The following is a 26,750-nucleotide window of genomic DNA, read 5'->3' on the forward strand; positions in this document are numbered from 1 at the left end:
GGTTTAGATAACTATATCTATCTATCTATATATATGTATATAAACTGATATTGATATTAGCTATTGATTGCTTTCTGATATAGAATTTCTTTTAAAATGAGTTTAACTTTGTTGCAGGTATTAACAATAAGTTTTCATTTCCTCTCTAAATTGTATTCTTTCAAATTTTTATTTGTCAGAAAATGTACCTTTTTTTAAATTGGTGGAGTTATCTGAAAACTGTAACATTATTGAACTTTCTTTTTTTATTTTCCTGAACAGGCACTTCTCCAAGTGAATCTAATCTACCTAAAATTCCTCAACAAAAAAGAACAAGAAGAAAATTAATGCCTTCTCCCCTAAAAGGAAAACATACCCAAATGCCTACACTTTCTGAAAGTGTGCAGCTCAATGATTCTCTCAGCAAAGAACTTCAACCTATTGTGTATACTCCAGAAAACAGTAGAAAAGGTTTACAAAATCCATCTACAGTGACCTTATTAAAACCATCATCACATACTACAAGTTTTCAGACTGTCAGCTCAAATATGAACTGTGATAATTCTCTGAAAATGTTTTTTAAAGTAGATAATCATCTGAATAGGAGAAAAGAATATGGACAGGAGGATTTGGACTCTACATTTACCATATGTGAGGACAACAGGAGCTTGTCAAACAAAGTACCTGAACAAGAATCTCTACCCAACAATAACACTTTACAAAGGTACAAAAAAAAAGAGTATTTGTCAATTCTGTTTTTGTTTCTGTATAATCTATAAACTGTTTGCTTCTATTTCTTCTTCAGGTGTGTTTGAGATTTAGTTCATAGATCAAATATACTGTCTGTATTATAAAAGAAAATATACTAGCTACCTTCATTAAATCTTAATTGTCTTTCTCTCTAAATATTAATCCACTAACAATACTTTAAAGTCTTTAATTTGAAATCTTCCATTGAGAGGCCTTTATTAGGTTTGAGAGGCTTTTCATCTGTTCTCCATATTCCATAGTTAAGATAATACAAGCCATCATTGGAGGATTACCATGTTTATTAGTCATTAATATCTTCACTGAAGGAAATTCCATAGCTTCTATTGAAGTTTAACAAACCTCAGCTAACTCTGAAATAGTCATAAAGCTCTAAGATGTGGTTGACTGCATGTCTTCCAAGCGAATATACCCTTTTTTAAAAAGATTTATTTTTATTTATGCATACAAGATCTGGGGTGTAGGCCAGAGTTGCAGGGGGGTAAGAGGATTCACCAGAGAAGGAGTGGGGAGCAGAACAGGTGGATCTACTGAAATACACTGCTAAGGGAAGCTGCAGGTGAGACAGAAGAGGTGTGCTGCCCCATATGGGTCAGCTCCATGGCTAGGGATTGAACTCAGGCCACAATCGCTGGTGAGTGATAGCTTGACAGTGCTGAGACTTCAACCCCTGCACTACCAGGGAGGCCCATGAATATATCTTTCTTACTTCATCTTTATAATCACAACTTATCTAAATATCAGAAGAATGATAGTGTAACTTTTCTCTGCTATTGCAGAGAAATTCTCTTAGTAGCAACTCTGGCTATTGTGTAAAAAGGGAAAAAGAAATCTTCAAGACAAGCAAGGGAAGTTTTATAGTTTGTTTTTCCTCATATAGTAAATGATGTTTTAATTATGGAATTATATGCCACCATTTTTCTCCATAGTACAAAACAATTTTTTTTTTCATTATTAAATATACAGGCTTGCCCCTTCTTCATTTTCAACTAAACATTCTCTGACTATACCAAACAGTGTACCATCCTACATGGCAATGACTGCTGCTGCCAACAGGAAACGGAAATTAACAAGGTAGGATTAAACAAAAATTAATTCAGTCTTTATACTAAGTTTACCTTTATACTTTGTTTCCTATAGTTCTTTTTCTTACAACTGGATTATCAATTCATATTTAAGCATTTATATAATAAATTGCCCTGAATGAGGTGCTGGACTTATATTATTATAGGGACTGTCCGGGCCAGCCGGGCAGATCAACGGGGTACCCGGGGGAGGAAGCAGGGGCTTGGTATGGGACAGGGGTACGCGAGGAGTGGAGACAAAGCCAGGATCATCGCCAGTCTCATTTATTCAGGAATGTGTACAATGTTATATAGGGTTCAGAGGAGGGGGTCTCTCGTTATCTCTAGCAAGGAGAGACCACCAATGCAAACAAGCCACAGTAGCAAGCTGGGGGAAAGGTTCAGTCGTCACAATAGGAAACTTGAAACCTTCCCTGGAGCTAACATTCAGTACCTGCTTCAGGCAAGAACCCGGATGTTCAGGTCTGGGCCTCAAGTCTGGGCCCCGACAAGGAACCTCTTGATAAAGCTCAAATATATATGTCATTGATATTTACCTAAAGAATTCCTGTTTCAGACTTTTAGAAAAAGAAAGAAGTCTTCTAGTCTTTAACTTATAGTGACAATTTTTACTCATTTGGTATTTTTACTTTTAGATATTGATGAATTCTTCAGTCCTAGAATTATATTATTTTAAGGAATTATGATATATGATTGAAATATAATGATTAAGATACTATTATTTCTGGGTATGATAGTGTAGCTTGCCTGATGACCAGCATACCCATCAAGAGCAGTTAAAGAAACTGGTAAGATACAACTAACAGCTGCTTGAAAGCACTGGAAAACAATCAAGGCAGCCAGGAATTGAGGGTCTAAGATCCCAGAGAAAAAGGAAACAAGCTCTGGAGAGCCAGACTTTCTCTGCCTCTTTTTTCCATTTAGCACTGCCAATTCATGAGTATAGAGGACAGACAGAAAATGGAAACCTAGAGCTATCAGTCTCACTGAGCTATGGAAACAAAATCATTCTGTGCAGCTTTTGCCCTCTTGGCATTCACCAATTTCTAAGCTATAGAGTTTAGAGGCCAAAATTACAAGCTGAAAGTAACTGCTAAGAGGCAAATATTTAAGCAGATATTTTCATGGAGCTGGGACACCAAAACTGTTGTTCAGTGATCATCATGGCAAAAAGGCATTGTTAAACACACAAGATTTTATTTGAAACCCCTGAGCCATGTGCTCAAGGAGTAGGGCAATGGAAATAGACCAGCTCTTGAGAGCCAGAAACAAACCTCAGACCAACTCAATCCCCTTTTGAATCTAGGTGATCTATCTATACGCTGCCTGCTTGCCAGAAGAAAATCAAATCACATCTGAAAGAATATTCCATCCAGAGCCTCTGTAGTTTTTCATATACAGTATTTAGCACTGTAACATAAATTACCAAGTGTACCGGGAGACATGCCCACATGACTGAGAAGCAATAGAAAAAAGCAAATTAGAGATCCATGCATGATGTAAATATTGAGATTATTAGATAAGGACTTTGAAATTTTAACTGTGATTAATTTCATGAAAATAGATGATTAAATAGACATTTTCTCAAAGAACTGGATTTTGCTAAAATGAATCAAGTGAACTGGGAGATAAGTTAATGGAAAAATTTCCAAACCATTGTACAAAGGGACAAATAGAAAATATGGAGAAGAGATATACAGGGCACAATTTATAAAGGTTTAACATGTATGTATTTCGAGTCCCAGGAAAAAGAAAAGGAATGGGGAAAAAACATATTTGAGGAGACACTAATAATTTTCCAATGCTGACAAAAGATGTAGACTTGAGAACCAAACCACAAGCAGCCTTAATACAAAGACAAATACATAAAAGAACATAGCCGTAAAATAGCTAAAAACCAAAGACAAGGAAAAATTTAAATAGACTGAGTTACCTGATATGAAGTCCATTATTTAATACTGGTTTCAATAACAAGGCATAGTGAATATATGTTGTAAAATGTAATGACTATTTTCCTTTGACATCCAGTTATGGGGGAAATAGTATAAGAATTTAACTCTTTTTTTTTTAGTTATAAACCTGGGCTAGTGTAAACAAATTTACAAATATCTATTTATGACATAGGACTATCTTCTCAAAGGTACATTTAGGATCTGTCCTTTCTCCTCCAAAGTACTCTAGAGACTTGGAATGCATAGATTTAAAATTAATGAATTGATTTTTCCTAAATGTCTCTAACTATCCATGACATTGAAAAACTTGTATTTCACTAGACAAAAATTTAAACTGTGCAGTTATCCTGACCCGTGTATGGAAACCAGTTGCTTAACGAGTAAGCCTGGGCAACTACCATCATTTGTTTTGTCACGTTATCACTAATTGTGTTAGTCATGTTATTCTATCCATTAGTTAACATTGGTGACTTTTTCTGGTCTTTTACCAGTTAACATTTGTATTAACTAAGATGTGACAGAAGTTTATAGCTAAGAATTATTTTTAAATGTAAACATAGTCATTATCAGAATCAAATGATTTTTCTTTAAGAAATGTCCTGGTATGTAAATGGGTTATTTGGAGTTATCTTTGGTAAGTTAAAGGGCTTCCACATGAGCAACTAATATTGTGAAATAATATTAAATGGCATATAAAGAAAGTAAAATTTCATATAGCCTATTAATTGCTCTATCATGTTCCCTCTGGTAACAATAATTAGATCCTGCCATTAACTAAGGTTAAAGAGATTATTGCTAGAAATGTACAAAATTACTTTTCTTTTTAATCTTCCTTTTCCCCAATTAAGTCTTGAAGCTTGAAGAGTAACAAACTCTGGTATTTTCCACTTAAGAGTTTATGTACATACTTAGGTGTGCATATATTCTAATGTGGCTTTTAAAAATAAAGAAGAGAAGGCTCCATGTATGGTTTTGGGGTTTTTTTGTTTTGTTTTGTTTGTTTGTTTTGGTATCAGCTCTTCTCTCTGAGGAAAAAAATTTAAAGTTCAAAAGCATTCTTTGGATATTCAAAAAACTAACAAAAACTGAATTTTTACTTATTACTTAAATTGAGAATATTGAATTTTTAATCATATTGATTTATTTACTATCATTGTAGCAGACTGTTTCAATAAATGAATCACCTTACTAAATATCATCCTAGCAAATATAAGATTGTACTTATATGTAAGATTGTACTTATAAATTAATCACTTTGGGGTTTTTTTGTTTGCTTTGTTCTTTGTTCCATAACCTTGGCACCCAAAAATGGTCTTATACTTGCCATATATTTTTGGTTTCATTTGAAAGATCTAATGATTCCAACTAGAAATTATCTTGACTAAGAGAATATAAGATGTATTGTCTTCATTCAGCAACAATATTCTACCCATGAGACAGACAAAAGATTATATCTTAATTTTTATATTAATAGGTAGGAATTCTTTTTGACATACAGCTGAGTCAACATTTCTTCTCAGTAAAGACCTTAATATAATTTGAATTTGTACTTATGCCAGTTTTAAATCTTTAAATTCTGTGTTGTAACATAAATGTTAAACATTTTATCAGTGGACTATTTTATCTAAAGTCTAAAAATATTTGAGTGTATTTGGCTTATATATAAATATACAACTTATTAGACTTTGATTACATCCTGGAAATGCGAGTTTTGTTCAAATAGGATTATTCAAAAGCCTAATTTAGAATTAACTAAAGTGAAGACTCATATCATAAAATAATAAAAGCAACTATAAGATATAGGTCAAGACAATACTTATAAAAAGTAGCCAGTGACATTGATCTTTATACTTGAAGTAAAATCACCAAATGACCACAAAAACATGTTTTCCTTAGCTGATATATAATCAAAAAATGGTGTTAGTCTATTGGTAGGAATGTAAATTGGAGCAGTCACTATGGAAAGTATGTAGATTCCTTAAAAACCTGAAAGCACAATTACCATATGATCCAGCAAAATTACTCCTGGATATTTATCCAATAAATATGTAAAGACTAACTCAAAAAGATATGCTCCCCTGTATTCATAGCAGCATTATTCACAATAGCCAAGACATGAAACAACTTAATTCCCTATCAGCAGATGACTGGGTTAACATGATAGAGACAGACAGACAGACAGATAGACTTATTCAATGGAATGCTATTCAGCTTTAAAAAACAAAGATGAAATCTTGCTTCTTGAGACCACATAGGTAGGGCTGGAGGTGATTGTGCTAAGCAAAATAAGTCAGAAAGCGAAAGACAATTACTGAATGGGTTCTCTCATATGTGGAATATAAATAACCAATGCAAACAAATGAGCAAATCACAACAAAAATACCTTAGGCTGGAAAATATAGTGGTTACCAAAGCGGGGTAAGGGAGGGACTCAGTCTAATAGTGAGAATAAATAAATGAAGTTATAAGGCCTCCCCGGTGGCGCAGCGGTTGAGCGCTGGGTTGCGAAGCTGCCCGCAGCCTCTGCAGCGCTGGTTCGATCCCCGGCTGCTCCCCGGCCACCGGAGGAGGGTCCCACATGGCGCGCAGACCTCTCCTGCCGCCCGCTGCTCCCCTCAGCAGTGTACTTTGGTCCTTCTGCCTGCTCTGTTCCCCGCTCTGGCTCTGGTGAATTTTCTCACCCTCCCGCGCTTCTGACTGTACCCAGTGCATGTATAAACCAACCAAACAAACAAATAAATAAATAAATAAGACATGCCTTTAAAAAAATAAAAATAAAAATAAATGAAGTTATAATCCCAACAATTATATAGTATTGTGAACTTATAGTAAATTATTAAAATTTTATTTAAATTAAAAATTATAAATCAGGTTTTTTTAAAGTGTTAGTATTCATAACAAAATTATAGAAATTTATTTAGTACCATTTATAAATAGAATTTCTACAGCTGAATTTGTTTGCTCTTCTAGCACTAGTACTTCTCTATAACCATTCTGGATGGGTATCATTCGCACTCTTGAACAGAATGGTCACAGATACTTTATAAACATAGTAATCATATCTTTAACATGCTATGGAAGATTGAGTTACATTGGTTGTCATTTTTCCCAGCATTCAGTGTGCTTGTGCCTATTTTTTCTTTGCTATCATATTACCATTTCTGACTCCTTTTATTGAGTATTCAACTAAACCATTTATCTCCCATTCCACAAACATACATACCTGTATCAGTTTACCACATGGTTAAAATTGCCAGAAGATCAGGTTGATGTTACAAAACAGGAGCCTCCAGCTGTTAGTCTGACTGACAATCAAATTAGTATCAACTTGTAAAATGGCATCTTTATCTTTAGAGTTAAATTCCTTAAAATTAACTTACTTAAATCAGAGTAGAGAAGGGATCTTCATCTCCCACTCAACCCAACCATACCTATTAAAATCTGACCCTCTTTAGAATTAGAAAGGATTGCTGTTTTTCAGGAACCAGATCAGACCCATCTCGTCCATAAAAATCTTTCCATTTTTCTTTCTTCTAAAATCAGGAACCTTCAGGTGCTTGTGCTTTGAACACTTAGGGCACTTTTCACTCACCCTTGTTTTATTTTGTGTATTTGTCTTACTTTTTTTTTACCCCTCCCACCATGTGTCTGTTATATAAGTTTCCAGGGTGGGGTTCTTTGTAACTTATCTTTTTGTGTATTCTGTAACATACCCCGTAATAGGAGCTTAGTAATATGGCTGTTCAAGTTGAGTTAGAAATCTGACCATTCAGTAATGTGAGATTGATATAAATTTTTGAGGCTAAAACAAATGAAAATAGATCATTTTAAAATTTTCGGTTTCTATAATTTTAATCAGAGAGAGATTCTCAGTGTATTACCACACTGATTTAAAAACAAGGTTTCAAGACACATTCTCTTGTTTATATTCCTCAGATAAGGGTTCCTTTTCCAAGTACAAGCTTCATTTTTCATCCCTTACCATGTATTCTTTATCTCTACACTGAATAACAGTGCTCACTTGTATTTCAGCAGAGTAACCATGAAATGTTTTGTTACAGAACTCTGTTACATACACCTACCATAATCACCAATTTGAATAAACATCACTAAATTTACACATAGCTAAATTTCCCTGTGGGCCAAAATGTGTTTAGTACATTACTCCTATAGGATTTTACAACTTAATATTTTAGAATTTCACTTTTTCTTCAACCTTTTTTTTCAAGGAGCACATGTATTAAAGCATAGAAATATAAAAATTGCTTTACTAAAATGAACTTTCCTTTCAAGTTCTGCATCAAATACTTCATTACCTGGTGAAGTAAATTCTGGATTTGCCAAGCGTATTCGACAAGATAATTCCAGTGATAAGCACTTACAAGAAAACAGACCAACAATGGGTATGTCTTAGATTTTACTTTGATATTTAATATGATCACCTAATATATGTACAGTACTTTATATTTCATTTGATGAGAAGCTCCTTTTATCTACTTATCACCTTGAGTACATGGTAAATGTGATTATCCACATTACAAATAAGGAAACTTAAGACACATAATTAGAAAATGCCCAAGATCACACAGATGTTTCATGATGGTTCCAGAACTCAGAATCAGATCTCTTAACTTTATATTCTATACCATTTTTGTTATCCACTCTGCTTCATATTGCAGAAGAATTGGTAAATAATTTTATAATTGAGAGAAAATTGGCTAAATATATGTAATTAATTAATAGTTAATGATTAATTCTATTTCCTAGATAAACTGTGTACCTTGAAATTTTCCTTTTAGCCTATTATTTTTATTAACTTGACCTCTGGTTCATTTGTGGAATTATTGCCAGACTCCATTCTGTACCTACTTGTAATCATATTATAACTCCCATTAGCAAGTTGAAAAAAGATGTTAATAGAGGTGACTATGTCTTCTGAATGCATGGGGAGGGGGCCTACATGAGTGCATGTCATGTAATATTAACATGTAACTGAACCACATTGTAGTTTTCTATAACTGGCTTATAAGCCTTGGTGTCCAGACCTCCATAGTTCCTAGGACTTCGTTCAGGGAAGTATTTACTGCATACTATGTGCCAGGTTTTGTGGTGAACACCAAGGCTATTAAAACCCAGTTTGATTTCTTTTTTAAAGGTGTTTATAACTAAGAGCACTTGGATTTTGATGGAGTTTCATGAAATAATTTCTAAAAATAACATAAGAACTGCTGTTACCTTTTTCTGTTGATTCTCATAAGAGTAATGTATATTTTTCCAAATTTTATAGTACCCTGTGGCAGTTGTTTACCTTAAATCAGGAAATAGATCTTTCATGCAAATTTAAAAATCAAAAAATAAAATAGTAAAATTTACTATGGTTATTGGTTCAATATGCCAAATTAATAATACTTAATGGCATGTATATATAGTTGGTGTAGATATGTAATGCTCCCATTGGAGACCCAAAAAAAACAATTCCGGGACGTCATAATTCTGCAAACTGCTAATAAATTTATGATAACTCAAATAATAAAGATTTCATTTTTCTAATGTGCTTATATCCTAAAAATAGTATAAAATATGTCAGGTATCTCATGTAAAGCGAGGTGAATAAAAAAAATCTATGGAGAATAAAGCGAGAGATGATACTAAACTACAGTGCTTGCCAAACAATGAGGAAAGAAGAGCCAAACCTAGGTTAAAAGATTATGTGTTGTTAAGATAATGGAGCACTCAGAAAAAGGCATTATATTAAGAGAAGATAATAATAGTTTAAGTACATTGGGATATCCAAGTAAAAATGCTCTGATACCCATCAGGAATTACCAGAAAAGAGAGAATTGGCACTGCCTTCCTTAGAATGTATTCAGGTGAACTCTCCAAATAACACTGTTTTCTAAACTGTACAAATTTAATAAAGGTGGTGGGGAGGGGAGAGTGTCATTGGGAGAGAAAGTAACTGCTGTTGATTGAATGAACAGAGAAGTAAGAAATAGTGGCAAGAGAACGTGTGACTATAAAACTAAAACCTAATGTGACCCAGGAAAGTGGATCAGAGATTAGACTGATCCATAAAGAAGCCAGTGGCACTCTCTGGTAAGAACATTGTGTTGAATAGGGAATCGTGAAGGCTGATGAAAAACCAGAAGAATGGGCATAAATAGAACACACTGGAGAAGTGGTAATGAAAGGACTTGGATAGGATCAGGATCAGCACTGCAGGTAGTACTAGATTCAAATGATACTCCTAAATTGGGAAAATATAGAAGTTAAAAAGCCCTAAGAAAATAATCCAAAGAATAAGGGGGGACACTGTTACAATAAAGGAAACAATGCATACGAAAAGTATTTTATTTCAGAAAGGAGAGTAGTAGTTTATTCATTGACTTACCTTGATACCGTGTGTGTGTGTTTGTGTGTGTGTGTGCATGCCAGTAAGCACCAAAATTTCACCTCCATTTTGCAATGTGAAGAAATGAATTTCTACTTTTAAACTAGAGTATTAATGTTTGAATTTTAAAGATAAGTTTGCCTTCTTACAGTTAACAATTATCAACATTATTTTATAAGTTGAATGAATGGTGAAAATTATTTTTGAATGATATACTTACCATACATATTTATTTCTTCTCTAGAATATAAAAGAAATATCCATAAAGTAAAGCCAACCATGACTAGACAATTTGGAAGAAGTATTTCAAAAGAAAATCTAAGATAAGTCACTTCAAAATGAAACCGACGAGTTTGCTTTTAAAAGGATTTATTGCCAGTGTCCTTTAAGAAACGTATTTAAATCTTGGAAAGAAGACCATCTTGGTTTCCCCAAATACCATCAGCAAACAGAAAATGAAATTCTTTCTGTTTTGTTCTTTTGTGTCTGAGCAAATATAAAATTGCATCCCAAAAGTTGTGATATATTACATTTCTAAAATAATTGCTCTTTTGAGACCCCTAAGTCAGGAGATGGCTGTTTAGTTTATGCTGCAACAAGTTGATTAGGACATTTTAGATGATAATAGTGAGTTAAATTTTCTTTACTGTAGTTTGAAAACAAGGAGAAGTGATAAAATTATGACCCAGGAAGTATTTGGCCTTCCATTATTTTAATCATATACATAACTTTCTTCCCAAAATACCTTGATGTACAGATGTAGATATATGTGTCCATAGAGTTGTGAATATTATTTAATATTTGTCATGAATAAAATACTAATATTGTTCCCTGCCACTGAATACATTAAAGATAGAGATTTTATGATATTTGGTCTTTTGTGTCATTACTACCCCTTACACATTTTAGGCTCATTTATATAGAATGTTGATTTTGTAGATTTGTATTTCAGATTAGATCAAGATGTGTGCACTGAACCACATCTGAAAATAATCCATAGATTCCTTAATGATAATGGGAAAAAGCTTTTTAATCATTCCTGCTATTCAGAAATGCATGGATTTGCAACTTAATCATCTGTTTTTATTCACCTGGCTTGCTTGTGCTGCTTATCTTCTGAACACAAGAAATACTTGGTTAAATGCACTTTTAATTTTATGAAGCTGAGGAGCTGTCCCACAAAGTAAAATAATTGTTAAACATTTATTTGACTACCAATAATGTTAGATCTGAACCTAATATAAACAGTAGCCCATCTTCAGACTTTTCAACTTAAAATTCAAGTTTTTCAGGTAAAATCTGGCTAGGAAAGTATGAAGTAAAATAATGATCTTTGACACTGATAATCTTATATTCATATAAGTGCACACATGATTGTTGTAGAGAAAGCCATTATACACACTGATTCTTTGTTATTAGGCTTTTGGTTGTGTTGCCTACTTAAAAATCATTTTCACCTATAGTTCCTTTCCATCTATTTTAGGTAATTAGATGCTTTAAAAGAAGTCTTTGTACCAGGTACAAACTAGTTAGCAGGATTAAGTGACCGTATTTCATGTTCCATCTCATAGCATATGACCTGAGTGAATTTCCTATATGCCAGTTTTATCAGCTTAAGGATTTTGTCATCTGTAAAACTTAATAATCTCTCTCTAGTTAATAGTGACAACCATGTTAAGGATAAATTGTGGAGAATAAATCATAATGAACCTGGGGAAAGATAAGCATTGAATATGTATAGAAAAACAAATGCATTTAAGCTAGAACAAGCATGCTATTCAATGCCACTATAAAGCAATTTTAAATGAATTTTATAAAAAGTACAATATAAATATATAGCTCAATGAATTCTCACAAAGTGAGCACACCCAGGAGACATTAAGGAATAGGAAGTTATCAGTACCCTAGGGTCCTCCCCTGTATCCACTTTCCCCTAATGGGAACTACTACCCTAATACCATGGATTGATTCTAACCAAATGATTTCTTTTTATTTATGAAAAAAAATTACCTTAAAAATTTTAGAAATGCAAACAGTGAAAATGTGTTTTCCTCACCCCTACCAATATCATTCCCACTTGTAAGCACTGTTAATATTTTCTTAACTTGTCAAGATTTGTATTCATGTAAAAATTACACTCTTCATGAAAGTTGTGTTAAACTGTCATTTTGCCATTTGCTTTTGTATTAATGTTTGAAAGCAGCATAGACATCGATCTATTTAGGTGTAAATTTTGAAAATATTGCTTATAGCAAATTGACTGCTCTTAGTAACACCTGACACCAAATCATCTTTACATGGAAAATCAAAGATCAAATAGAAACCTAGATGACAGTCTGTTTTGACTACTGAGAATACTTTGCAGTATTCTCACTATTATTTCTTCGTCACGGCATTCAAAGTATGTTTCACAGAACACAGCTTACAAGGGACATTGCCACGACAGGGTTCCACATGGAGGGAAAATGAGAAATGCAGCATACTGGGACAGTGAACCTGCACTTTGACAGTTGGTAATACGCCCTGAAGTCTTGAAGAAAGATCATATTGATTTAACCCAATAGTTCCCAAGGTATCTTTAACATCAAACTCTTAAAATACTTTAAGTGAGGATAGTACAATGAACCATTAAGTAATTATAACACTGAATTCATTTACCATACATCTCCACAATTGTGGTGTCCCTTTTTACCCTTGGTTTGTTGGGCGGGTTTCCCCCCTTTTGAAATGTTTTAAAGCACACCCAGGCATTTCATCTCATCACCATATACCTGTTTATGAATAAAAAAATACAGCTAGTTTCATTCTTCATTTTTATTAAAGTAAGACTTATTTTTTTTAAGATTAGTTGGTGAACTTGCTCTTGTTGTAGTGGCAGGAAGGCATGGGGCAGATTTTCTAGCTCTGTGGGAGACAGGTAAAGGAGAGTCGTGGAGCCCTTGGTGACTTTTTCAGGCTTTTAATAATCTTTCTACGCCATTTGTAGTGAGGCAACCAAGTGCAGGGCAGGAAGGGGTGCAGTGGGCCAAAAGGCTGGCAGGCCTCCCAACTCCAGGCAAATCTTCACTCTGAGCTAATTCTGACATTCTCTCCTGGTCACTCCACTGCTAACCCCTGCGGTCCCCTGACTCTGATGCACTGCACCACACCATCCTGTCACACTTACATGCTTAGCCTTCAGGCTTAGGTGTGCCCACTCACGCCCACACCACACTCCAGCTGTCCATCATCAGGCTTGCGCACCCCGAACCCAGCCTCCCAAGCACCTCCTGCATTCAGGGCCGCAGGTGATGGCCACAGAAGCCAACATTGCAAAAGCCTAAGCAATCTTCATTTACCCTACATATGTGCATGGATATCAGCTTTGCTTCATGCCCACAGTTAACTCTGCTATAACAGCTTCTGTTCCTGTAACCTGTGGTTGCAGCCAAAGACTGTTACAGGTGGTGCCCCCTGGAGGGAGTTGCTGGTGAGGATAGATAGCCCCAGGAAAAATTGCTAAGAAGTGTGGTGGAGCGACTGATAATATAAGGTACTGCAGAAGGGGTGCAGATATATTCAGTCTGTGGAATTCAGCATTTCAGGATTCAGTATGAGGGGCCAGCAGATTTGGGCCCCTGCTGCACCAATCTTCCAGAAGGCTATTGTGGGCCTATGAAAGTGGAAACTTTCAACAGCCAACCTCAGAGAAGAGTTTGGACACTTTGCATGTAGCCAAGAGACTGAAATTGTTTTCTGGTTTTGCTGCTGTTGCAGCCTGGCAGAGAAGGTAAAGACATGGAGCCAGCGTCTTACTGAGATGCATAAGTGTGGCCATTTGTCAGGTCATTTGACAGCTGTAGCTGTTGTTTTGAGGGTCACCTGTCTGGTGCTGTGCTGGGGCATCCCAGCAGTTCACAGAGCATCTCCTGTTGTGTTTTCTGCTTTCTTCGTGACTTGGAATCTGGCCTATAGTCTGGCAATCGCGTGTCCGCAGTGGCAAGAAGACGCCATTTTAACTGTTGTAAGGGCTGAGAAACACTGGACATGGCATTGGGTGAGGTAAAGGCCATTATTGGCCTCAGTAACTCTTTTTTTTTTTCCTGCTTTGTTAAGTAAATCCCTTGGTTGGTGTTCTCTGAGCCCGAGTAGTCTTTGAATTGTAGGCGCAGGTAAAGAACTCAAACAGTGACTGGTAAATTATTTGGGCCGTGTCCTTGCCCAGTTTTAGTGTCCCTTGCTGCCCTGTTTCATTCCTAAAATTCGCCACACTACACAGAATCATGTAATAAAACCACAGGATTTAGAGGGAAATGAGATTAAGGATACAAAAGTTTGTCACTGACACAAGGACCAGAACCTAGTGCAAACAGTCACCCATCTTCACATATTAAATTTTAAGAAATGGATAAGGGGGCTTCCCTGGTGGTGCAAGAAGTTAAACACAGCACTGTGAAGCTATCCATAGACTGTGCAGCACGAGTTCGACTCCACCCCAGGGAGCTGACCCACCTGGTGCAGCAGACCTCTCCTGTCTCGCCCGCTGCTCCCCTCAGCGGTGTATTTAAGTCAATTTGCCTGTTCTGCTCCCCTCTCCGTCTCTGGTGAATCCTCGCACCCCCCACACCTCTGGTCTGTGCTCCTGTTGCATGTGCCCCAGTTCTTGTATGCATAAATAAATACATCTTTAAAAAAAAAGTTGCTATTATCCCTAGACTGTCTATGCACTGCCTCCATCTACAGTGGGGTTAATATTCCACTCATAGAAAAATATACAAAAAGCACTACAGAAAAATGTCATCTACATGGTCATCAGTGATTTAATTTGTTGGTAAAGGTCAGTGAATTGATTATACCTACCCAGATTTGGTGGAAAGATTTACTCAATGCATTTTATAAGCAAATTATATTTAGCTCATGTTCTTTATATCAAAAATAATTTGAATTATTACTACTGAAGTATTATTAGAAATCTTTAGTATCACTGAAGGCATTCACAAATTCTAGAACTATTCTGTGTGTTTTATAATCAAAATATCACACACATTACTTTTGCATTTTCACAATTTATAAATTGTTGGCCATTACTCAGGGTAAGTTGTGTTACAACATCACTAGTTTATATCCTGGATATTTTGTGTTAAGATTCCATATTCAAAGTCTGAAGAAACAACTTGGACACTAAGTCAAAATATAATCTTGTATTTCAGAAATTAACACAGGTCAATTGTTTTTGAAGTGTTTATATAGCATACTAAGTTCTTTTTCTCCTGTAACTTTCCCTAATTATTGACAGATAGTCTATATTCAGAGTGAACATCATTTAACAAACCACTCAAGCCTTGCAAATGGCAAATCCGCATAACAACCACTGCAGGGACTAGCCCATCAAGTTAAGAGCTGTCTGCAAAGGTTAGCTCTGAGAGATTTCTGTCATATATGCATGTGTGCACATACCCTGTGTACCTACAGCAGCTACAAGCCAGGAGTCATAACAAAAACAACTAACAAACAAACAAGCAGAAACGGTTCATTCTCATCCTTTCAAACAGGTGGAAGGTGAAAGATGTCTGATATAATTAAGGTCAGTAAAATGAGAAGAAAACAGTCCATGATCAGAACAAAAATACTGTATCTTCACCTTCATTTCTTATCCCTGCAGAATGTCCTTACCCTCTGCAAGCAACTTGTCAGATAGAAGTGTTGGGAATCCTTTCTAATCCCACCTCCACACTTTGTACATACTGATTTCCTATTTTCTCTTCATGTGGCTATTATAGAAACACCACCATAACACACTTGAACCATCACCATAGTGCCTTGTTTTCTTCCCTCCATGTTTTCACCCCTCTCTCTCTCTCTCTCTCCCCTGTTATTTGCCTTAGATCTGTGGTCAATTCACAAATTTTGTCTTTTTACTCGACCTTTTTTATTCGATTACTCTATATTCCACACATAAGTGAAACCATCCAAACTCTTTTTCCTTCTGAGTTATTTCACTCAGCATAGACCCTTCAAACCCTCCATCCATGATGCCACAAATAGCATGAGTTTCTTTTTTGATGTTAAGTCGTATTCCATTGTGTCTATATACACCACATCTTACTGATCCGTTTAGGGTATTTAGGCTGTTTCCATTATCTTGGCTATTGTAAATAGTGCTGCAATAAACACAGGAGTGCAGATTTCCTTTGGAATTAGTGGTTGTGTGTTCTTTGGGTAGATTCCTAGCAGTGGAATCATTGGAACATATGCTAGATCCACTTTCAGGGTTTTGAAGAAACTTCACACAGCTTTCCATAGTGGCTGGACCAGTTTGCACTCCCACTAGCAGTGTAAGAGGGTTCTTTTTCTCCACATCCTCGCCAGTAATTGCTGTCACCAGGTTTTTTTAATAGTGGACATTCTCACCAGTGGGAGATGGTAACCCATTGTGGTTTTGATTTGCACTTCCCTGATAATTAGTGATGTTAAACATTTTTTCAAATTCTAGTTTGCCATTGACATTTCTTCTTTTTTTTTTTTTTGAAGAAGTGTCTTTTTAGCTCTTCTGGCCCACTTTTTGATTGGCTTGTTTGTTTTTGGTGAGTTGTGTAAGTTCTTTGTAAATCGTTGATATCAATCCCTTATCCATTGTATTTTGGTTTTTTTTTTTTTATTGTCTCCATTTTATTTATTTATTTTTTTTATAAATTTTATTGTTATATTCCCCATACAATTGCAGCCCCCCCATTCTGACCCCAATCCCTCCCCTCCCACCCCCGCCCCCCTAAAAGTGTCTCTGGTTCATAGTTTTTTGTTGATTTTGATTTTCACTTTCTTATAGTTATTCATTTTCCTGGTCCCTTATTTAAGTTTTCTAGATTCCTGCTATGAGTGAGACCATCCAGTATTTTTCTTTTTCTTTTTGGCTTATTTCGCTGAGCATGATCCCTTCCAGCGCCATCCATGTTGCAGCAAATTGCATGTGTTTATCTTTTTTGAATGCTGAGTAATATTCCATGGTATATATGTACCACATCTTCTTGATCCAGTCATCTATTTTTGGGCATTTGGGTTGTTTCCAAAGCTTAGCTATTATAAACAGTGCTGCTATAAACATAGGGGTGCAGGTGTTCTTTGGAATTGATGTTTCTGTGTCCTTTGGGTAAATACCTAGGAGTGGAATTGCTGGATCATATGGAAGCTCTATGTTTAGTAGGTCCAGAAATCTCCATACAGCTTTCCACAGTGGTTGGACCAGTTTGCACTGGTTTTTTTTTTTAATAATAAATTTTATTTTTATATTCCCCATACAATTGCAGCCCCCCCCATTCTGACCCCAATCCCTCCCCTCCTACCCCCGCCCCCCTAAAAGTGTCTCTGGTTCATAGTTTTTTGTTGATTTTGATTTTCACTTTCTTATAGTTACTCATTTTCCTGGTCCCTTATTTAAGTTTTCTAGATTCCTGCTATGAGTGAGACCATCCGGTATTTTTCTTTTTCTTTCTGGCTTATTTCGCTGAGCATGATCCCTTCCGCGCCATCCATGTTGCTGCAAATTGCATGTGTTTATCTTTTTTGAATGCTGAGTAATATTCCATGGTGTATATGTACCACATCTTCTTGATCCAGTCATCTATTTTTGGGCATTTGGGTTGTTTCCAAAGCTTAGCTATTGTAAATAGTGCTGCTATAAACATAGGGGTGCAGGTGCTCTTTGGAATTGATGTTTCTGTGTCCTTTGGGTAAATACCTAGGAGTGGAATTGCTGGATCATATGGAAGCTCTATGTTTAGTAGGTCCAGAAATCTCCACACACCTCTCCGCAGTGGTTGGACCAGTTTGTACTCCCACCAACAGTGCAGAAGAGTTCCTTTTTCTCCACACCCTCGCCAACATTTATTGTTGCTAGTTTTTTTAATATGTGCCATTCTCACTGGTGTAAGATGGTATCTCATGGTAGTTTTGATTTGCATTTCCCTGATGACAAGTGATGTTGAACATTTTTTCATATGCCTGTTGGCCATTTGCATTTCCTCTTCAGAGAAGTTTCTTTTTAGCTCTTCTGCCCAATTTTTGACTGGATTATTTTCTTTGTTGTTGTTGAGTCTCATCAGCTCTTTGCAGATTTTTGTGATCAGTCCTTTATCATTAGTGTTGGGTGCAAAAATGTTCTCCCAGTTGGTGGGGTTTCTCTTTGTTTTTGTTATTGTCTCTTTTGCTGTGCAGAAGCTCTTTAATTTGATGTAGTCCCAGCTGTTTATCTTTGCCTTCACTATCACTGCTTTGGGTGATGTGTCTGTAAAGATGTCTTTGATGTGCAGATCACGTAGTGTTTCGCCTATATTTCCTTCTATATATTTTATGGTTTCAGGTCTTATGTCTAGTTCTTTAATCCATTTTGAGTTGATTTTTGTGTATGGTGTGAGGTAGTGGTCAAGCTTCATTCTTTTGCATGTAGCGACCCAGTTTTCCCAGCACCATTTATTGAACAAACTTTCTTTGCTCCAATGCATAGTCTTTGCTCCTTTGTCAAAGATTAGTTGACCATAAATCTGTGGGTTTATTTCTGGATTTTCTATTTGATTCCATTGGTCTGTATGTCTGTTCTTGTTCCAATACCATGCAGTTTTGATGATTATGGCTTTGTAGTAGAGTTTGAAGTCTGGGAGTGTGATGCCTCCATTCCCTTCTTTTTTTTTCAGGAGAGCTTTGGCTATTCGGGGTTTTTTGTGATTCCATATGAATTTCATCAATAATTGTTCTATTTCTTTGAAGAATGACATTGAAATTTTGATTGGAATAGCATTGAATCTGTATATTGCTTTTGGAAGGATGGCCATTTTAATGTTTATTCTTCCAATCCATGAGCAGGGGATGTCTTTCCATTTCTTTGTGTCTTCTTCTATTTCTTTTAACAGTGTTTTATAGTTTTCTTTGTATAGGTCCTTTACCTCTTTTGTTAGATTTATTCCCAAATATTTGATTTTTTTTTGTTTTGATAATAAAAGGGATGGTTTTTTTTATTTCTTCTTCTTCAGATTTATTGTTTGTGTATAGGAAGGCTACTGACTTTTGCGTGTTGATTTTGTATCCTGCCACTTTACTGAACTGATTGATGAGTTGAATTAGTTTTTCTGTGGAGTTTTTGGGGTTCTCTATGTATATTATCATATCATCTGCAAATAGTGATAGCTTGACTTCTTCTTTTCCTATTTGGATTCCTTGAATGTCTTTCTCTTGTCTTATTGCTCTGGCTAGAACTTCCAGTATTATATTGAAAAGCAGTGGTGAGAGTGGACATCCTTGTCTTGTTCCAGATCTTAATGGAATTGCTTTCAGCTTTTCACCATTGTTGGATTCTAATAGCTAAAATTTTATTGAGGATTTTTGCATCAGTGTTCATTAGGGAGATTGGCCTGTAGTTTTCCTTTTTTGTGTTGTCCTTGTTCGGTTTTGGTATTAGTGTAATGTTGGCTTCATAGAACGTGTTTGGTATTGTCCCTTCCTTCTCAATTTTTTGGAAGAGTTTGTGAAGGATAGGCACCAATTAGTCTCTGAATGTTTGGTAGAATTCATTTGTAAATCCATCAGGTCCTGGGCCTTTGTTTTTGGGGAGGTTTTTGATTACCATTTCAATTTCGCTGCTTGTAATTGGTCCGTTTAGGTGTTCTATTTCTTCTTTATCTAGCTTTGGGTGATTGTAGAGTTGTAGGAATTTGTCCATCTCCTCTAGATTGTTAAACTTGTTTCCATATAACTGTTCATAGTAGTTACTGATTATTCTTTTGATTTCTGCTGTGTCTGTTGTGATTTCTCCTCTTTCATTGATGATCCTGTTTATTTGTGCTTTGTCCCTTTTTTCCTTTGTGAGCCTGGCTAGGGGTTTGTCTATTTTATTGATTTTTTCAAAGAAACAGCTCTTGGTTTCATTGATCTTTTGGATTGTTTTTTTAGTTTCAGTTTCATTTATTTCTGCTTTGGTTTTTATTATTTCTTTTCTTCTACTGGTTTTGGGGTTTTTTTTGTTGTTCTTTTTCTAGATCTTTGAGCTTCGAGATTAGGTTGTTTCTTTGAGTTCTTTCTTGTTTCTTGATGTGAGCTTCTATTGCTATATATTTTCCTCTTATTACTGCTTTTGCTGCATCCCATACATTTAGGATATTGGTGTCCTCCTTGTCGTTCAATTCAAAGAATTTTTTAATTTCTTCTTTGATCTCCTCATTAGTCCAGTGGTCTTCCAGTAGTGTGGTTTTTGTTTTTTGTTTTTTTTTTTTTATAATATTTTTTTTTTAAGATTTATTTATTTATTTATGCAAGCATTGGGTACAGTCAGAAGCGCGGGAGGGTGAGAGGATTCACAAGAGCCAGAGATGGGAGCAGAGCAGGCAGAAGGACCGAAGTACACTGCTGAGGGGAGCAGCGGGCGGCAGGAGAGGTCTGTGCGCCATGTGGGACCCGCCTCCGGTGGCCAGGGAGCAGCCGGGGATCGAACCGGCGCCTCAGAGGCTGCAGGAAGCTTCACAACCCAGCGCTCAACCGCTGCACCACTGGGGAGGCCCAGTAGTGTGGTTTTTAATCTCCATGAGGTAGGAAAGTTCCTTGCCTTCTTTTTATGGTTTATTTCTAGTTTGATGCCTTCATGGTCAGAAAAGATGGTTGATATGATTTCAATCTTGGTGTATCTGTTGATGTTTGTCTTGTGCCCCAGTATGTGATCGATCCTGGAGAATGATCCGTATGCGCTTGAGAAAAATGTGTACTCCGTTTTTTTTGGGTTTAGTGTTCTATAGATGTCTGTTAAGCCCAATTGCTCTAGGTCCTTATTTAGAGCTTTGGTTTCTTTACTTATTTTTTGTCTTGTTGATCTATCCATTGTTGATAGTGGTGTGTTGAAGTCTCCCACTACGTATGTGTTTTCTCTGATGTCTGTTTTCAGAGAGGACAACAGTTGTCTGATATATTTTGGTGCTCCTTCGTTTGGTGAGTATATGTTAATGAGTGTTATTTCTTCTTGAAGTATTGTCCCCTTGATCATAATGTAGTGACCATAGGGGTCTCTTTTTATCTTTTTGAGTTTGAAATCTGTTTTATCTGATATAAGTATAGCTGTTCCTGCTTTCTTTTTTGGTCCATTTGCTTGTAGGATTGTTTTCCATCCTTTAACTTTGAGCCTATTTTTATCTTTTGTAGCTAAATGTGTTTCCTGGAGACAGCAAAAGGTTGGGTTTTGTTTCTTAATCCAGGCTGCAACTCTGTGTCTTTTTATTGAAGAGTTTAGTCCATTTACATTTAGAGTTAATATTGATATGTTAGCATCTGTATTTGCCATTGTGTTTGTCTTTCCTTTGATATTATTTATTTATTCTTTTAATAACTTTTTTTTTTGGCCTTCTTTCATTGTTATTCGTCCCTCTGAGGTTCTGGCTTTAGGATTCCTTGTAGTATTTTTTGGAGTGGGGGTTTAGTCATAATGAAATTCCAGAGTTTCTGTTTGTCTGGGAAGGTCCATATTCTTTCTTCAAAGAGGAAGGAGAGCTTTGCGGGATAGAGTATTCTTGATTGGCATCTGTTTTCTTGGAGTCTGTTGACTATGTCCCTCCACTCTCTCCTTGCCCGTAGTGTTTCTTCGGAGAAGTCTGATGTCAGCCTGATTGGCTTTCCTTTGAATGTTATCTGTTTCTTCCCTCTTGCCAGCTTCATTATTTTTTCCTTGTCCTGGATTCTTGGGAGCTTTACTATTATGTGTCTTGCTGTATTTTTCCTTTCGTCGTGGAAGTTTGGTGTTCTTCTTGCTTCTTGTATATCAATTTTCAGCTCCTTCTTCACATTTGGGAAGTTCTCTTCAATTATCTCTTTGAATATTTTCTCTGTTCCTACATCTCTCTCCTCTCCTTCTGGTATTCCTATAACTCTTATATTTCCTTTCCTCATGGAGTCAGATAGTTCCCGAAGTCTTTCTTCGTTCTTTTTCCTTCGTACTTCTCTTTCCTTTTCTGTTTTGGTTCTTTTTATTTCTGTGTCTTCAAGAGTACTTATTCGTTCTTCCATTTCATCTATTCTGCTTTCATTGCTTTTCCCAGAATTCTTTAGTTCTTCCATTAATTCTTTGATCTCCTGCATTTCTTTTACTTCCCTCTTTAGGGACTCAATTTCATTCTTCTGACCATTGTTTTCCCTCTCTAGGGACTCAATTGCATTCTTCTGATCGTTAATTATTTTCCCCTTATCATTGTTTTCCTTTATGACTTCTGTCAGTTTTTTAATCACGGCAATTTTAAATTCTCTTTCTGGAAGGCTCAGAAGTTCTTCCAAGTTACTGTCGTTGCAATCTGGGGGCTGGTTTTCTTTTTGTGGTGTGCTTTTTCCCTGGGGAGTTGCTAGGTTGCGTGTGGTTCTTCTCCTCCCTACTGTCTGTTTTCTAATTCGCCGTATGCGTTGGGACACTGTGTTGTTGGGACTGGCCGGCATCTTGGGTGAGCTTCTCTGCTCCCCTCTGGTTCCTCCAGGAGCCATATGTCAGTTTCAAGCAGTCTTTACTGGAGAAAGGTCCCTGTTCTAAAATGCTGATGTGGGGACACACACCCCTGTGCGCCTGGTCTGCCCCGGCGGTGGGTTCCTGCTCCCCCTCTGGGCTTGGACTGCAGGCCAGAGGGTGTCTGGCGTGGGCGAACTTCCCCCGCTCACCTCTGGCTCCTGAGGAAGCCTTCTTTACTGAAGAAATGTAGTCTTTACTGAAGAAATGTCCCTATTCTAAAATGGTGATGTGGGACACACTCCCTATGCGTCTGGTCTCAGGCACACTCTTCTGCGTGCCTGTTCTGCCCCGGCTGTGGGTGCTCGCTCCCCCTGTGGGCTCAGACTACTGGTTGGAAGGGGCCCGGCGTGGGCTAACTCCCCAGCTGGCCACTGGCTCCTCCAGGAGCCTCTGCTGGCTTCAAGTCGCTAGGTGGCGCCAGAGATCTCTCCTAGAGCCCTTGGGGAGCTAATTTTCCACCCCGTGGGACAGGGACCAGAGTGGGAATGGTAGGGTAAACCTCAACGGCTTTGTGGTGCTGTGTCTGCCTTGTGCCCCACCATCGTGGGGAACCCACGCCCCTAATTTCGTGCCCCAGGTCTCAGTTCCAAAGCCCTCAGTTCCAGGACACGGGCTGTAGCCCAGTTCAGCGGCGCGGGAATGGTGCCTTTTGAATCCCGCTCCCGTGCCTGGGCGCCTGGTTCCTGCTCACTCAGTGAGGGCCTCAGCGCGTCTCCCTGCAAGCCTAGGTCGCAGGCACGGGGACCTGGGCAGCTGCGATCTGGATCCGCGTTTGCTTTTCAACCGCACTGCTTTTCCGCGCGATCCCGATTCTGGTCCACACTTGGTTTTCCAGCGCGCCGCTTTTCTGCGCAATCCCGATCCCGATCCGCGTCTGCTTTTCCAGCGCGCCGCTTTTCCAAGCAAGCTTACCAGGCGGCCTGGGGCTGTGTGCTGGTCCTGGCCTCCTCCTGGGGGGCGGGGTCTCTCTTTAATGGCGCCTGGAGCTCACCTCTGTGGCTGATCCTGCAGGATTCTCCACAGCTCCCGTTCACGGGGTGTGGAGGCTGCAATAGTTCCTTTCCAGTTCCTTTCCACTCACAGTCCCGCTTGCTGCGTCGTTTGTTCTTGTTGGTGGTTTTAGTTTGTTTTTTTTTTTTTTCCTCCTCTCTGCCGGTTGGAGAGTGCTGACTCTCTGGGCAGGGGAGGGGAGCAGGGTTCTGCGCTTTCCTCCCTTCTAGTCCTCTTTTTTGGCAACTTTCTTCTTCGGGCAGTTTCTTGGAGTCGTCTGTTTATCTTCCGTGTCCCAGTTCTCACTGGGACCTGCCGCTTTTCCTCCCTATTAACTTCTTTTAATGGGAGATCTTACTCGCAGCGTCTCCTCGCCGCCATGTTGCTCCGCCCATCCTATCCATTGTATTTTGTACAAATATTTTCTCCCATTCAGTTAGATGTTCTCTTCTTCATTTTGGTTACTGTCTCTTTTGCTGTACAGAAGCTTTTTAATTTAATGTAGTCCCAGCTGTTTATCTTCTTTGTTTTCCTTGCTTCTTGAGATGAATTCTCCAAGATGTATGAGGCATGGTTTAATAAACTTTTGGTTTTATTTAGCAGTCATTATAACTCTCTAGATCGACTCATTCTCCCTCCCAAAAAAGAAATAATGGGTAACAATTCGTGATATTAAACAGCTTTAGTAGGTATTGGGTAGGTTTCATCATCTTTCTTTGCCACTATTGGAAGTTCATTTTTAACTAAGGGTGGTGGGATGTGATGGCTGTCAGAATTAGCTGGAACTCATTTCAAAATTCTCCATCTGTCAGTATTTCAGCATCATTGCTCATAGGCCCAGGATGATACAGTTGATTGCATAGAAATGACATTTCCAGGTGAAATCCATTTTAAAAAGTAAACTAATTCTGAGCAATGACCTTAATGACCATTAGAGAAAGTCTCTTATCCACCAAAATTAAGCTCCATGGGATGATGAATGCAGTCATTCATTTGGCTGTACCAGGTATTAAAACTTTCTAGGTTTTCTTTCCTAGTTCATTTAATGCTCATTTAGAAATACGCACCCAAAAGGACTTGATATTTAATTCTTTTATAAACTATAAACACATCGCTGTGGTATTTGGATTTCTTACAGACTTTGTCTGTAAACAGAAGTTGCTTCAAGGCATATTCCAGATACTTGCTAGTACAAAATTTTAGATGCTAAACAAATCTCTCAAATGAATGCCAATATTTTTTATCATTTTAAAGGATAAGCATATTTAGTACAATGTTAGTGACCACCACTAACGCTATATAGAACACATATGCAAGATAAAACTTGAATTATAGGTAGCACCTTGAAACATATTTATATATGAAGTATATATTTAAACAAAATTTCAGCATTCTACATCCTATCATATTATCTACTGCCAGATGGAATGTAACATAATATTGCACAACTTAGCATGATTCAGCAATGCAAGTGGCTTGAATTTAGAGTATTTTTCAATTAAAAGTCTCATTAGAAAGAAAATTGCTGGAGTTCAAGGAAAGAAGGAAACCTGTTTCTGAATAACCAATTCTTCAAACTATTATATTGATGAAGTCAGTTGTAGCATTAGTTACCCACATGTAGAAAATGAACCTTTTGTATTCAAACATGTCTATTTGTTAAAGGATCAATCAGCCTTATCCACAGGTGTACATTAAGAAGCATTCATAATAGGTTGCAAAGTCAAGGTCAATGAAAAGAAATCATTGCTGCAAATATGAAACTGCATGTACCTTTGGTGAAAACAAACCGCTGAGTAGAAAAATACCCATTGTAAATATTCATGAGGCAGTCAGACTTTAAAAACCTCTCATTTGGCATTATAAAATTCTATACATGAGGTTCAGAAATGACATTTATGCTTCTTGTGGTTTTTTTGTGTTTTTTTTTTTTTACTTAATATCAGAGCCAATTGTCTAGCAGTTTTGTATAGCCATAAATTTGGGCAGAACCCACTGGCTTATCTGCAGATAAACTTGCATTTCTTGGGAGTGAGTTGCTTCTATTTAGAGTGTCAGAAAAAGCAGGAAGAAAACACTTCACTAAAAAGGGATAAATCATTATTTCATATTCCATTCCACTGTATCTTAGTCATGTTGATGGGAACAAGTGATGGGTCATGGGAACAAGACCGTAAGCTCTATGAAAGCCAAGGCCCTGGCATTTTGTTCATGCTTTCCCCCAACACCTAACATGGTACCTGGACCTGTTTGTCCACTTTGAAGAAGTCCAGTGGGAGGCCTATTATGGTGCATGGTTCATATGCTTCATGAGGAAAGTCAACTGCTTAATTTAGGAAATCACAGTTCCAATGCTGTTCAAATGGCACGGTGAATTTTTTAAGCCAGCCATAAAAAGGTGATTTATTACTTAAAATTATCTTTTAAAATGTGTTGACTCCTCCAGAGTGGCCTGGGTCATATGCTCAGTGTCTCTCAGATAGTGAGTCATGTAGCTTGAGAGCTGTGTGCCATCTATCTCCTCTGTGTGGGCAAAGGGCTTTGTGGCTACACCATTCTTGGTCAAGTTCTCATTTTAGCCCTGAACACTGATTTTTTTTTAAATTAATAACATTTGTTGAAATTTTTAAAAATCATATCTTAACATATTAGACTTGCCTATAATATCAAGGTTATGAAATAATTACCTAGAGTTCTAACTGTAACTGTTTATGGTGTGTTTAAGGAAAAGCAAAAACTCTTCTCTTTTCTTTTCTCTTCTTTCACTGACTTGAAACTCAAGTTACCATTTTGTGTAAATATGCCATTTTGGGGCCTCCCTGGTGGCACAAGAGGTTAAACACCACATTATGAAGAAATCTACAGCCTCTGCCACATGAAATCGATCCCCGGCCGGCCAGGGAGCAACCCACATGGTGCAGCAGACCTCTCCTGACTCACCTGCTGCTCCCCTCAGCAGTGTATTTCAGTCAGTCTGCCTGTTCTGTTCCCTGCTCTGCCTCTGGTGAATCCCCTCCCCTCCCACATCTCTGGCCTGTACCCCCATCTTGTATGCATAAATAAATAAATCTTAAAAAAATTGCCAC

General features: G+C 37.3%; 1 protein-coding gene across 1 annotated transcript in view; it reads left to right on the forward strand.

Annotated features, from left to right (window-relative positions):
• KIF18A (kinesin family member 18A) overlaps positions 1-10,502 on the forward strand; it is a gene marked incomplete at both ends in the record, with an annotated part of 59,054 nt that extends 48,552 nt beyond the window's left edge. Inside the window, 4 exons of the mRNA XM_084231601.1 lie at positions 262-703; positions 1,714-1,821; positions 8,078-8,187; positions 10,420-10,502. Of these exons, the coding sequence (XP_084087727.1) occupies positions 262-703; positions 1,714-1,821; positions 8,078-8,187; positions 10,420-10,502 (743 nt within the window). The remainder of the gene's footprint in view (positions 1-261; positions 704-1,713; positions 1,822-8,077; positions 8,188-10,419) is intronic.
• Positions 10,503-26,750: the final 16,248 nt, after the last annotated feature.

The sequence above is a fragment of the Talpa europaea genome, assembly GCF_964194135.1.
Source record: "Talpa europaea genome assembly, chromosome: 1".
NCBI lineage: Eukaryota > Metazoa > Chordata > Mammalia > Eulipotyphla > Talpidae > Talpa > Talpa europaea.